The sequence below is a fragment of the Ips typographus genome, linkage group LG10 (genome assembly GCF_016097725.1).
Source record: "Ips typographus isolate SLU linkage group LG10, UJ_Ityp_2.0, whole genome shotgun sequence".
NCBI lineage: Eukaryota > Metazoa > Arthropoda > Insecta > Coleoptera > Curculionidae > Ips > Ips typographus.
This window is the reverse complement of record NC_138431.1, coordinates 2,594,660-2,609,169: the sequence shown is the minus strand read 5'-3', so window position 1 is coordinate 2,609,169 and position 14,510 is coordinate 2,594,660. Positions and strand designations below refer to the sequence as shown.

The window sequence follows — 14,510 nt, the reverse complement described above, 5'->3', positions numbered from 1 at the left end:
GATATTCTGCAGGAAATCAAACGAACCGTTAGTTGTATATGTACACGTGTATATTACAAATTTAAAAACAAAACTACAATATTTACAACCTAGAATATTTATAAAATTTACAAAAGTTGCCACAAAAATGTTGAAAACAAAAGAAAGTGAAAATTTGAAACAAAGAGGAAAAAAAAATACAGGAAAAGTTTTCCCAGTGCCAAACTGTAACTGACTGCCCTTACCAGTTGCCAAAGACGATGTTTGGGTCCTGGAACCTCCAGTATCCTCTTCCCAGTAGTCAGTAGTGGCCACCGCTGATTTCCAGGTAGGAAATGGGGTCCAGAGACTGGTGACAGGTACCTAAGGCAGGAAACAGCAGAACACCAGGGAAAACGAACAAACAGCTTCAACACTTGTTCCGGCAACCAAAAAAAAGGTGACCAGAGGCGATGACAAGTGTTGAAGTTGTTTAGAGCAAACTAATATTAACTAAAAAATAAAAATAAAATTAAATAAAACTAAATCAAGTGAGGAATTGTGGTGGTTCAACTCTGACCTTCTGAAACTCTGTGGTCGCTGGTCGGCTCTTCCAACACGTGGGTTGGTCCGGAAAACTCTGGACAAAGCAATCCCGGTCAGGCTGATTCAATCCCCGATTGAAATGTTCTTTGGTCGGGAAAACCCTTAGATCTCTGGTCAGAAAACCCTTGGATCTCTGGTCGGAAAGCCCTTGAAATTCCGGTCGGAAAGTCTTTGGATCTCCGGTTGGAAAAGTCTTTGAATCTCCGGTTGGAAAAGTCTCTGAATCTCCGGTTGGAAAAGTCTCTGAATCTCCGGTTGGGCCGAACACAATGCTGTGTTGGAAAATTGGGCCGATACAAAATAATTCAAAAGAACCAACAATAAAACCAATTTACCTGTAATTCGGCCTGATGATCACGGATTAAAAATTTAAAATCACACACGCGCGACACCGCTCAGAAAAAAGGTCAGATGTCGGCAGTTCGGGTGCTGTAGTGGTAAAGAGACCGATATCACAAAGTGGGGTGATTAAATAAGCTAACACCCGTACGCACCCCAACTCTACTCTAAAGTAATGGTCCAAACATTTTTTCTGTCCAATTTTTGAGTCTTACAAGCTTGTTTTTGGGGTTTGAGGGGCAAACGCTATACCCAAACTGACACAACCACCAATCTCGGTTCAAACTTTTAATCAGGAGCCACTAACATAGATAACACATAAAAACCACAGTGGTACCTTTCACCAGGAGAAGAAGACTGCAGCACTTATATCCGCCTCGACGACGAAACGGCAAGAGGTTAAGTATCTAGGACTTACCCTAGACTCAAAACTTATCTGGAACCGCCACGTAGAAAAGATTGCCAGCAAGGCAAGGTCATCACTGATGGTGTGCACGAACGTTGCGGAAAAGACGTGAGGTTGTAACCCATCAATACTGCGATGGATGTATACCATGATAGTGAGACCTATAATCACATACGGCGCAGTAGTGTGGCACAGAAAAACCGAACTTGCCACAACAAGGAAAACACAAACACAACAAAGTGAAGGTGTCACAGGATCCGGTATGTCGCTTGTGTCTTGTGCGTCACAGGGCACTGTGACGATCAGAAAGGAGCTTTGGGGTAAGAGTGTGATCAACCCCTTAGATATTCAAGGTGCCCGGCCAACGAAGCTCTGCGGCTTTGTCAGGGCCACCGAACTGGAGGGGTACTAGCCCATCTAACAATATTCATTCATTCATTCAAGGTATATGCCAACAGCCCAACATCGATTCAAGACCTCAAATATGAAATTCGGCAGCCACTTTGCGATTTGGTTATTGAAAATTTCATGAAAAGGGTATTATCTTGTAGGCGTGGTCGTGGTGGTCATTTGGCTGGTGTTGTTTTCCATTATTAACGGCATACCTTCCTTTTTATAATGAAATAAACCTCTGTTCATTTATCTTAAAAAAAATAGCATTTTTTATTGAATATCAAAATAACACCTCTTATTGGAAAACCTTATATTTTATCAGAATATAGGTTGAACATCAGTGGAGACAGTCTACATCCCTGTCTCACGCCACGTCAAATCTGTCATTCGTCGGGTAGTTTTACATTGATCCGGACCACTGCCTTTTGTCGCCAATACAGATTATTAATAATGCGTATGTCTCTGCCAAGAACTTCAGTTCTCCTCAGTACGTTTTTCATGTTGTACCCTGTCAAATGCTGTCTCATAGTCTATAAAGCATACGAAAATGTCTTTACGTTGATCGCGACACTTTTGAAGAAGTATATTTAAAACAAGCGTTGCTTCCCGGGTACCAAGAGCGTTTCGAAAACCAAACTGGGTTTCGTCCAGATCACTTTTACATTTGTTGCGTATTCTTCTATGAATAATGCTGCTCATAAGACTTATCAACCTGTAATCACTGCATTTCTGTGCACGTTGTCTTTTAGGCAATGTTATAAATACGGACTTCAGCCAGCCTTCTGGTATCTCCTCAGTGATGTACACCGTATTGAATAGTTCTTCTTGGATCATTTTGTCTTCAAATTCCACTGGAATATCATCTGGTCCGGTCGCTTTTTTAGATTTTGCAGAGTGTATGCTCTATAGTATTTCGGACTTTAGGATTTCTGGACCTTCCACACTAACAGTGGTGTCTGGTTGATCTTATCTGTTGTCATCAAATAGTTCAGCTATGTATCCACTCCAGGCTTCAAGAACCTCATGTTCGTCAATGAACAGTCTGCCTGTATTATCAACCAGCATATTAGAAGTTTTCCTAGTATATAACCCAGCAACTTCCCTAACTTTGTTGAACATGTCATGTTTCCTTCCATTTCTCTGCATCTGTCTGTTATCCATTGTTCCTTAGCGTCCCGGATCTTGCTCTTAATTTCCCTTTGTTTATTATATTCCATCATATTATGCTTGAGTCTTCTTCGTTGTTCCATAAGTTCTAGTATTTCGTAAGTGATCCATCGCTGTTTTTTGGGTCTGACATTCGTAGTTCGATGTTGATTTATGGCTTTACTAAGCTGGTTCTGGAACAGTTTCCAAATATCATTGGTGTTGATGACCCTCAGAGGTTATTGTTTAAAGTAGTTTCCAATACATTCCGTCGGTGTCGTCGAGTTCGTTTATGTTTATATAGATTTTAGCCTGATGCGTGTTCTTTGTTAGTCTGCTCTTTAACTGAACCTTGATATCGGCAACAAGTGGATTATGGTCAGAACCAATATCTGCGTCTGGATATGTTGTGACTCTGTTTACAGTGTTTCCGAATCTTTTGTTGGCTAAGATGTAGGTTTTTGACCGGGTGTGTTGGATTATCCAACCAGTGTCCTTTATACGATACTTTTTTGTGTGCGTTTTTGACATTGTTGTGAAAAATTCTAGGGCTTCAGGGGCACAGGCCTGCCATACTGCGCCGCTTCTCAAATCGAGCTGGCAAATTGCTGAGTGCAGGGCTAAATAACAAACAAGACAAGACAGATGAGGTGCATTGTGAGGTTTTGAAACTGCTGGATGAGCGTTCAATCAACCTCATTGTGGATGTATTAAAAAAAACATTTTCCTGTTAACAAAAAAGTTAATAAGGATGATTATTAATGTCTGTTTATTCTTCTCTGATTAATACAAATAAAAAGATAGAACTATACTATGAGCGTATTTCTTGAACTTGCTAACAGAAAACAAAATAAAAAAATAACTTTTTTAACTGTTTCTTCCAGAATCTACACTTTTGGGCTTTTTGGATTGTTTTAAGTCTTGTTGTATCTCCTCCAACGTTTTTCCTCTAGTTTCCGGTACAATAGAAAACGACAAACCAAAGAACACTAAACTCATTAAAGAGTAAAACGCAAAAGGAGCGTATAAACCAATTTTTGAGCTCAAAATTTTAAAACTATACATTGCAATAAGGACTACTAAACCCATTAAAAAATTAGCTAAAGCTAAGGCTTTTGTTTTGATACTAGCCGAAAATAGTTCGCCAGCCATCAAGCTGGGCAGTATTCCCACCCCCATACAGTAAAACCAAACATAAACTAACAAGCCTACTATAGGAACCCAGTTGATTGAGGTTAGGTCTAGGAATTCGTCGCAGTAAAAGTAGCAACTTTCAACCCCTAAACATACTGCACAGCCTAATGTTGACACTATAAAGGGTTTCCTTCTTCCAAATCTGTCCAGATATATCGAAAAAGCGGTCATAACAATCCAGAGAGTACCAGAAAAAAACATGGCGGACACTTCGGGGCTGAAGAAAGTGACGCCGGCTTTACGAAAAATAAACTGAAAGTAACCTTCAAAGGCTGCAATTCCAGCAAATTGCTGTCCGTAACGAACAAAAATGCAAGCCAATAAAGCTTTTCTGTTGCTTTTAATCGTGAAAAGGTCGCTCCAACTTCCGTTTTCTGAAATTTGTCTCTCCACATCTTTTTTCAGTTGCTGAAATTCCAACTCCACCTCGGGTTTCCTGAGCAGCCATTTCAAAGCTTGGCGGGCCTCTTCCGGTCTGTTTTGTATGACGCTGTAGTAGGGGGATTCTGGCAACCAGAAGAAGAGCACCATAAATAGTATAGAAAGGGACAGGAAAATGCAGGCTGTCACTTGTACTGACAGGCAACCACCTGGAAGACAGTTGAAATATATTTAAAACTTATTAAGTTAATTTTGAAAATATTCGAGGATGGTAAAATAGTAAATGCACGATGCAAGGTTGCGAGCACAATGCACGTAGTACCTATTTTTAGCGATGACAAATCACTGCTACTGCAATGCAGGAATATGAAAACAAGCGACGAACGATGGATTTTGTCACTGAACCAATTTGGTATAAATAAGACTCGACATTCGTTAGTAAGGCAGACGGAAGACTCCGTCTCGTGCCAGACCATGTAGTCATCCCAAATTCAACCCGCACCGTTTATTAAAATGCCTTTACTAAACCTTTTAATAAACGCACGTCTCATTTAACTTGTTGGGCCAAAAGGGCTTTACAATTTGAACATGACAGTATGAAAGTTATCCGGGCTTATAAGCCGGGGTCCAATGGAATTTCTTCCTGAGGTTCCTCCACATCTGCGGCGGACATTATCAAAAGCAATAATGTAACGGTCGAAGTGCGGGGGAAAAAGGCTCGATTGCTGGAGTGTCGGTCGTACTTATACCTGTCTGGTGCAAAGGTGGTTCCACTCCGGATTTAACAAGGTAATTAATCCTTTGTGTTGATGATGTTGTGATCGATCCAAAACCTCCACCTACCAGAACATTATGTTTGGAAGACGTCCAGTCCTAGAGATATTTTTCCCTTACAAATAAACTAAAAGGAGAACATCTACTAGGGGAAGTTCCTTCGGCTGAGGTGACTCCTTCAAACAAGATTCTAAAGAACCTGAGGATTCCACGTGCCTCCAGCACCACATCCGATTTGGACTTCTTCGGGATCTTGCTGATAAAAGATTATCCTGTAGGGCGAAGATAAAGAACGTGACGTGCGGTGATTTAAAAAAAAATTAACAGAACAGACTCTAATAAGTAGATTTAATTTTTTTTTTAGCACTAACAATGATTCGGACTTAAAGATAGCGGTATTGTGCCAATACATTTTCTGTTCTTTGAGAGAGAAGTTAATATAGTAGATTAGTTTAGGTTTATTGGTTGTCTTGTTAATACAAAGTTTTGGCATCCCTGTAATCCATTCAGGAAAGTGAGGTGACATTATTCTACAAATTAATAAATTTCTCTCCACGCCAGGACAAGAAAGGTCACCTGGTGTAAATCATAACATTGTGTATGTATGGTAAGCAACCCCAACCAACTTTCTCTTCAACATCCCCCGTATGTTGTCTACGTAGTTCAATGTTTCTTGGGCGAGTGGCTCTGTTGAATTGTCTACTGTATCTGCTCCATCCGAAAACCCTTTCCAGTTGTTTAAGCTCCTTTTCCAACTCTGATGGTTCGCAAATCCTTCTTGCCCGCTCCGATAAGGTTGTGGTCACTCCTCTCTTTTGTCAGGGTGATGATTAGATCCACTATTGAGGTGGGGCGGTGTTCCATCAGGTTTCCTTGTCACCATTACATCCAGGAAAGGTAGACGTGTCCTTCTTTTTCGATCTCCATAGAAAATTGAATTGAAAGCTACAGAAGCTTCTATAAAGATCTGGAAGGTTTGGAAACCTTGTCAAAGATTCTAGAATGTTTTGGCAAGCTACAGAAGCTTCCATAAAGGTCTGTCAGGTTTTGGTACGTTTCCAAAGCTTCTAGAACGTTCTGGCAAGCTACAGGAGCTTTTATAAAAATCTGGGAGTTTTGGGAACGTTGTCAAAAATTCTAGAATGTTTTGGCAAGCTACAGAAGCTTCCATAAAGGTCTGGCAGGTTTTGAGACGTTTACAAAGCTTCTAGAACGTTCTGGCAAGCTACAGAAGCTTTCATTAAAGTCTGGCAGGTTTTGAGACTTTTCCAAATGTTCTAGAAAGTTCTGACAGGCTATAGAAGCTTCCATAAAAGTTTTTAATGTTTGGGAACGTTGCCAAAAGGTTCTAGAATGTTTTGCCAAGCTACAGAAGCTTCCATTAAGGTCTGGCAGGCTTGGGGCGTTTCCAAAGGTTCTAGAACGTTCTGGCAAGCTACTGAGACTGTCATAAAGGTCTGGAATGTTTGGAAACGTCACCGACGGCTCTGGAACGTTTTAACTAGATATAGAAACTTCATCAAAGATCTAAAAGGTTTTGAAAGATTGCCAAAGGCTCTATAAAATTTCGACAACTTGTAGAAGGTTCTGCAAAGGTCAGGAAGATTTGAAAAAGTTGCTAAAAGCTCTAGAACATTCTGACAAGCTACAGAAGCTTCCATACAGAAGAGACAAGTTTTGGAACGTTGCCAAATTATCTAGAACATTTTGACAAGTTCTAAAAGATTCTCCTTTTGCAGAATAAAGGTCTGGAATGTTTGGGAACGTCGCCGAAGGCTTTAGAACGTTTTAAGTAGTTATAGAAGCCTCAATAAAGATCTGAAAGTTTTGGAAACATTGCCAAAAGCTATATAACATTCTGACTAGTTCCAAAAGATTGCTTTAGAACTTTCTGGCAAGTTTCATAAACGTCTACAAAGATCTGGAAAACGTTTTGGAACGTTGCAAAAAGCTCTGGAACGTTTTGGCAAACTATAGAAGCTTCTATAAAGATCTGGCAGGCTTTTGGAAACGTTACCGAAGTCTCTAGGACGTTCTGACTATTCTTAGAAGCTTCTGCAAAGGTCTGGACAGTTTGGGAACGTTTCCAAAGCCTCTACAACTTTTTGACTAATTCCAGAATTTTCATCAAAGATCTGAAAAGTTTTGAAACGTTGCCAAAGGCTCTATAACAATATAACAAGTGCTAGAACCTAGAGAACCCTACTAGAACTTCTGCAAAGGTTTGGAAACATTGGCATAGGCTCCAGAAAGGTTATGTCTGATTCTAGAATCTTCATAAAAGGACTGAAAAGTTTTGGAATGTTGCCAAAGGCTCTACAACATTCTGACAAGCTCTAGAATCTTCTGCAAAGCTTCTACAGACGTAGAAGATAGTAGTTAGGGTGTTGGTACTGACTTCTTTCTCCAGGTAACCAGCCCCGAGAGCAATCTGGTTCTCTTTCATTCGTCTGGCTTCGTTCGACCGTTTCGCGGCCAAATTGTTCTTTCTACGTCTCACTACGTCAAAACATCAAAACTCACAAGGACGTCACCTGGAGATAAAGTTAAAACATGCAATTTGTCCACAAAATGTACTGAGAACTTTATGAAGCTGTCCGTTTTTCCTATTTTTGGTTGGAGTGTTGTAAGGTACTTTGCTACCTCATATGGCGCTAACGATGGGTATCAGTAGTACATTCGGCTTGTGTATTTTAGGTAAACCATAAAGTCTGGATGGAAGGGCCTCCGACTTCTTGAGCTTCGAGATATCTTCAGCAGCGATAGTCCTGGAATCTTTAATAAGTTAGTTTGTGTTCCTAAGTCTTCGAGCCGATGGATCACGTGGCAACTTCTTGTAGGTTATGGTATACAGAAGGGTTTTGATTTTCCCTTCGTAGTCTGTTGTTGATATGATCACTGTTACGTTTTCATTATCAGCAGGTAAAACGAAGAACCCTTAGTATTGATTGAGTCGTTTCAGAGCTGTTCTTTCTCCAAAAATGAGAGAAACTCCATTGGCCCACGGTTTACAAGCCCGGATAACTTTCATATTTCCAGTTTTGAAGTTAAGCTGACAGTGTGACCTACCCAAAGCACTGATAAGAAAAAATCCGGCGTTGAAAGAGAATGTTTGTCCATTTCCCCACGTTCCCCTAATCCTAGGGGTGGTAACCTCTCCTAGGTAAATCGGGAGGGCTGAGTACATTACCGCATCGGCCAGGCCTCCAATCAGTCTGGCCACGCATAACCAAACAAAATCTTTAGCAAAAATGATTATCACCCAGTACAGTCCTTGTGGTATGCTAAGTAGCAAAAGGGTGCGTTTACGTCCTATTTTATCCGGTATTTTGTAGAAAATTAGCGCTGGCAAACACCCTAAAAATCAAATTTTAGGTTATCGTTTTTAACACTGAAGGACTTACCAAAAGCTGAGATGATTGGTAGCAAACTCGCTTGGTCTTCTGATAATTGGTAGTTTGTGTCATTTTGGGTGATTATAGGTATAAAAGCCGAAGGCCAAGTGAATATTAGAGCACTAGACAATCCCGGAATACAAGCTGAAATAATTAAATAATTCAGTTTGATTAACTAAAAATCAAATAATAAAAAAAAAATTAATTTCCTATCTAATAACATGGAAAAACAAACAACCAACGCAGTTTGAAATGACAGTCAGAGACAAAATTGTCTGTAAAACCAACTTGGAGTTCTCAATTTTACATGCACAAAATACTACAACAATACGCTTGTTAAATGATGAGGGCAGCTTTCTGGAGGGTTTGAAACTCGCGATTATTATAATTTAGAAATTGTTTATTATTTCATTAATTTACGAACCAGGTGCGGGTTGCAGAATTCGGGACAACTACGTACTGTGGCACGAGACGGAGCCTTGTGACCGTCTGCCTTACTAACGGAGTTCGAGCCTTATTTATACCTGCATAGCAGAAGTGATGATTTGTCACAGCGCTAAAAATAGGCATGATGCACTACTTGCACACTGAATGTAAACTTCCCTCGTGCATTTTATTACTTCGCCATCTTCGAATATCTTCGTTTAATTTAATTAATTTATATTTTTTAAATAATACGAATTTCTATTCTTGACAATAGTAAGCAAACGAGATGTTGATGGCCAGTTTTACGCAAACGGCTTCCATCTGGAAACTACTGGATAAACTACTTGGGCACATTTCTTAACAACAAATGGGAACAAATAAATATAATTAAGACCCGTATTAAGAAGAGCGATTAAAAGCTGTTGTACGTGAGAAATGTGATGTGAAATTTAGAGTAGAGTTCTTAGATGGAAAGCTTTGACGCTGCATGTAAACGTGTGGATGCAATTGAGTTGTGGTTCTACAGACGTATGCTTTGAATAATATGGATTTACCACGTAACATCACAGGACCCATGGAAACAACACCAACCGCGCCAATGATATTAATTACTAGTCTGACCCTCTTGGACCTGTACGTTAAGGAGGTAGCGTTAATGTCCGTGTTACGATTGCGCAGGGCTGGTGTAAACCCCAAAGTAGGAGAAACGCTTACTGCGCTACCTCCACTGCAGGCAGTCAGTAGTGCAATTGAACCCAGATTTGTGTTTAATAAACCCAACCAAATACAAATAAAATAGAACAAAGAGTCAGATGCTGCAAATGCAATACAGAGGGCTCAAAAACCAAAGAAGGTTTAGGATGTGGAGACTACTTCAGATCCCTAAGGACTAAGTAGGGAATGGGAAAAAAATACCATCGTGGTTCAACAGGCTGGTATAGTTCTGGCAAAAACGTGACAGTAGACAAGCCCTATTAGCCTTAAACAGACAACGTGTTACCTCAAGGCTAGTGCCTCCAAAATTTAGATAACGCCTCGGTAGATAACAATATTAGCCTGAGGTGGGTTAAAGGGCACGACAGGAGTAAAGGTAATCGCATTGCACAAAGCTAGAAAAGCGGCTGGACTAAAAATTTTAGGACCCAGTGATACCTACGGTTTGATGATTTCGGCAATTGCGGAACTACCCAAACGTCACTCCCATGCTCAATCTCAGGCAGTGTTGCCAGGATCACCTTGGGCGACCATGGGCAAGCTGGCGCCATAGAAATATTTGGCGATGATCAGGAAAAACCTACGTTTAGCAGTAGGATTTCTGACTGGCCACTGTCAACTAAGGAAGCACCTCCATATTATGGGGCTAGTGCAACCCTTAGCAAAGTACAAAGACTGGCATGCCTATGCATAACAGGATGCATGAAAGTATGTCCTACAGCGGCAATGGAGGTTATGTTTGACCTCACACTGTTGAACCTCACGATGCAGGGAGCCGCTGAGGTAACTTTGTTTAGAATGGCTAAGATCGGAGTTAGAGGAGGATTGCTGGTAAGTAGGAGAGCTTATATATCTCTATCAAAAAGCATTCCACATCTAACGTATCCGAAAGTAACTTTGGAAGTACGTTTTCCGCTAAGTTAAGCAACAAAAGAGAGAGGACCAATGAATCTGTTACTTACCGTCTGTGCGAACACACCATTAAATGGTATGCAGATGGGTACAGGACACACAAGGAAACAGGAGCAGGAGTTTTTGGGCAAAGAACCAAATACTCCGGGATAATGGGAAGATATCCCAGTATCTTTCAGGCGGAAATTCACGCAATAGAAAGATCACAAGCAGGATTTTGCAATTTTGACCGATAATCAAGCAGCCATAACAGCGCTCAGCTCAACCATAATCAGTTCTAAAATGGTATGGGAATATTTAGACAAACTCAATGAACTAGGCAGAAATAATAAAGCCACTGGGTTCACAGAGGAATTGAGGGAAATGAGAAACCTAATATTCTGACTAAAAAAGGGGCAAAACTACTTTTACAGGACCAGAACCCTTCTGTGGCTTGGAGGACGAGAACGAGTTTTTACTTACTGTAAACACGAGCTCAAATTGCAGGAGGAGCACGAAATAGCCAAGCTCTGGGAACAACTCACTGCACTGGTGGACTCTAAGAAACTTCTTGGAGGTTACAACCGGGAAAGGAGTAAAGAATTTGTAAAATTGAGCAAAAGTTACCTACGGCTCACTCACAGGTTTCCTCTCAGGACACTGTCGCTTAAGTGGCTAGCCTGAAGCGGATAGGCCTAGGAAAACACGGACTGCAAATTCTGTGGGGATGAAAAAGAACCCACTTGTTTGTTAGCTTTGTTAGTTAGCAGCATCATTAATAATATGGAGATTTCTTCTCTGAAACCGACTCAGCTACTAGCCTTCATTAAAGCATTGAAGAAGGAACTGATGAGACTAGTCTCAGCCCAGATCCTAGTAACGGGGGGTACAATACTCAGCAACAAATCTCTTCTTCTTCTTCTTCATATTTAAGATCTCGCGATCTGTTAGTTTTGCAGGTTCCTCTAGATCAGTTTCTGGGAAGTGGACTGCCAGCTGTCCCTCCATCTCTTAGGTGGTCTTCCGGGTGCTCTTTTCCCTATTGGTTTCCCTTCAAGTGCGGTGCGTGGCAGTCTTCCCTCTTCCATTCTTCTCACGTGAGCGTACCAATACCTTTTTTTTGTCTCTCCCATCTTACGATGTCTTGGACCCACATTGTTTCCTAATTCGGTCTATTCTTGTTTTTCCCATTATAGTCCTGAGCGTTTTCATTTCGGCTACTCGAAGCATTCTTTGGTTTTGTTCGTTTCTATTCCGTATGTCATGATTGGCCTGATACAAGTCTTATAGATCCTGATTTTGCCTTTCGCAAGTATTTGTTCGTCCACATTATCTGCCTTAAGCAGCCTGACGTGACAGTTGATCTGGCTTCTTTGGTCCTTCACTGGGTCGTGATAACTCGACAGATCCATACCCAGATATTTGAATTGTGAGACTTGCTCGATGATTTTGTCCTGATCTACCAGCTTACATCTTACGGGATCTTCAGCAAAAGCTACAAATCTACAATCTACAATCTAATGGGGCTAGTGGACACACCTCTATGCAGGATGTGTGAACAGAAAGATGAAACTGTCGGGCATGTCTTATGCGAGTGTCCGGAGTTATCGTCAGTAAAAGAGTGTGTGTTTGGTGAGTCTTGGCCTATACCTGCCGATATAAAGGAAATGTCTCCTAGTGACCTGTATTCCTTCCTGGAAGAGGACAACTCTTCGGGAGGATGTGTAATGGGGTTCATGTGGCCTAAGTGGTGTGGGCCTACACTACCCTTTCCTACTCTACAGATACAGACACCACGTGACCAACACCGTCCTACACCGTATGAAAAAACAAAAAAAAGTTTTAAACGTAATCAAAAAACGTAAACTTTCATACTTCGGACATGTTATGCGAAACCAGAAATATAGCTTATTATGCAGGAAACCTTAACGGCTGGAAGACTCTCGACTGCGAAATCAATGGACAAGACAATGGACAGGAATGACATCTATGGATCTATTTCGGACTGCAGCAATTTAAATCAGATGGGCCATAGTAATCGCCAACGTCCACTGAGGATAAAGAACGAGAAGAAGAAGAGGCCCAACATAACCTCTCTTGTAGCCTAACCAATTTGTTTCATGGCACTTTCTTCATTTATGCGACAAACTTGATATTAACAATTATTAAAAACTATATTCACAAAATGCTTTTAAATTAAATGACAGCCTTCAAACAGCGTTCGTAACAAAGAGGCCAACAAAGGTCGTTATAGAATTATTGACGAATGGAACTGGTTCGACTGTGCGCAGAAAAAGAGATGTTAAGGGTTAGGCAACCCTATCCAAAATCTTGGGTTAACTTTTTTTAAAGTCTTCTGATCCTTCTAAAACCTCACATTGACCAAAACACCGAAAATTTCTTGTCCTCGCTGAAATATAGTACAAATTATGGGCAAAAACTTAAAGTGTGTCATTTTCCAATTTTCAGAGAGATCCCAATGCCCGCTTCTCACTATTTGCGACCCAAGGAACCCAAAAGAAATACGTTTAGTGGATGGGACCAAACATGACCCAAATTTTGTAGTAGTAGTGACATTTGTAGAAAAAATATTGTATAATATTCCACTTTCTTATCAAAAAATAAACTTGTTTCAACGCTGTAAAAACCTTTTTGTGAATGAGGTTTAATACGTGTTAATATCAACAAATTGGGTCTACTACCAAAGAAGTCCCAGCAACAGTACGAAATAGCATCTGATATTTTTTTCTTGCCACACTAGTGTCTTAAAACGCTGTTTTTAATAGGGCAGTAGCGTGTTAAAATAACATAAATCACTTACCAGTTACTATAGTGAAAATTTGCGGCCAATCTGTATTACAATTCATCTTTACAAACGTACACGCATAGAAACAGTATTATTTAAATTAGAAATTATTTAATTTGGGTTTGGTTTGACGCAATTGTTTCTAGACTTATATTTGATTAATCCAGGTGTTTGCAATTTGCTTAGTAAAGTTTAAATTGCACTAAAAATACCACCAGCAAAATGTTTTAAAGAGAACAATTACCAGAATGTTAAATATTGCCACTGAAATACGCCGAAAAATATTTTTTTTAAGGATTGAAAACCCGGACCGTTGTAAATCGACCAAGGGTAGATATAGAAATAATATCCTGTCGAAAACTCTTAGAGAGTTATGCCTCTTTCACAACGAACGTTAACATACGAAACACATTTTTTCAAACCCTTATTTAAGTTTAATGTGTAATACACACTTTGGCAAAATTAGAGGAACGGTCAAAATTTAGTAAGTAAGTAATTAGGTAATCTATTGCCATGGTTTCCTAATCAAGCGAAGGTCAAGAACATTCATCATTTTGATGCTTAAAAGTTCAACAGGGGTCCAACATGGGCTGTACGGTTGATTGAAATTGGTACAAGTTACAGCGATGTTGCTGACATGTTAGGAAAAACTAAATCTACGATATATCGTAATGTAAGACGTTGGATACAAACGGGAGAGTATGTGAGGAGACGAGGTCAAGGAAGAAAACGGTCAACCACGGCTAGAGATGACAGATTCATAGTCTTGCAAACATTATTGAATAGGCGTAAAACAGTACCGCAAGAAGCGAACTGGAAGAAGAGCAAGTGCTCGGACCATTAGCAGAAAGTTTAAGGAAGTTGGTTTGAAAGCCTATAGAACCAAGAAAGCTTCATTACTGCAGCGACGCCATCATGTGGCCAGACTAGGCTTTGCTAGGCAGCACGAAAATTGTGAGACAATGTTTTGTTCACAGATGAGAGTCGATTTTGCGTTAATTCCATCGAGGGCAGGGAAAGGTTACATCGCCGCCGAGTAGAACAAGATGAACAATTTAATTTTATTCCCACTGTCTCCTAT

The 14,510-nt window shown here is 40.3% G+C and overlaps 1 protein-coding gene and 1 long non-coding RNA gene across 2 annotated transcripts; both read right to left on the bottom strand.

Moving 5' to 3' along the window:
- Window positions 1-28: 28 nt before the first annotated feature.
- LOC145734857 (uncharacterized) lies at window positions 29-1,041 on the bottom strand. The gene is made up of 3 exons (XR_014179531.1): window positions 900-1,041; window positions 539-836; window positions 29-471 (listed from the first exon to the last, which is right to left on the bottom strand). It is a non-coding gene; the product is annotated as an uncharacterized LOC145734857 (long non-coding RNA).
- Window positions 1,042-3,600: 2,559 nt separating this feature from the next.
- LOC145734844 (facilitated trehalose transporter Tret1-like) lies at window positions 3,601-13,593 on the bottom strand. Its single transcript, XM_081988473.1, has 4 exons — window positions 13,445-13,593; window positions 8,602-8,736; window positions 8,267-8,554; window positions 3,601-4,632 (listed from the first exon to the last, which is right to left on the bottom strand). Exons 1-4 carry the CDS (start codon window positions 13,488-13,490, stop codon window positions 3,716-3,718), a joined length of 1,386 nt encoding a protein of 461 aa, XP_081844599.1. The 5' UTR covers window positions 13,491-13,593; the 3' UTR covers window positions 3,601-3,715.
- Between the last annotated feature and the right edge of the window lie 917 nt (window positions 13,594-14,510).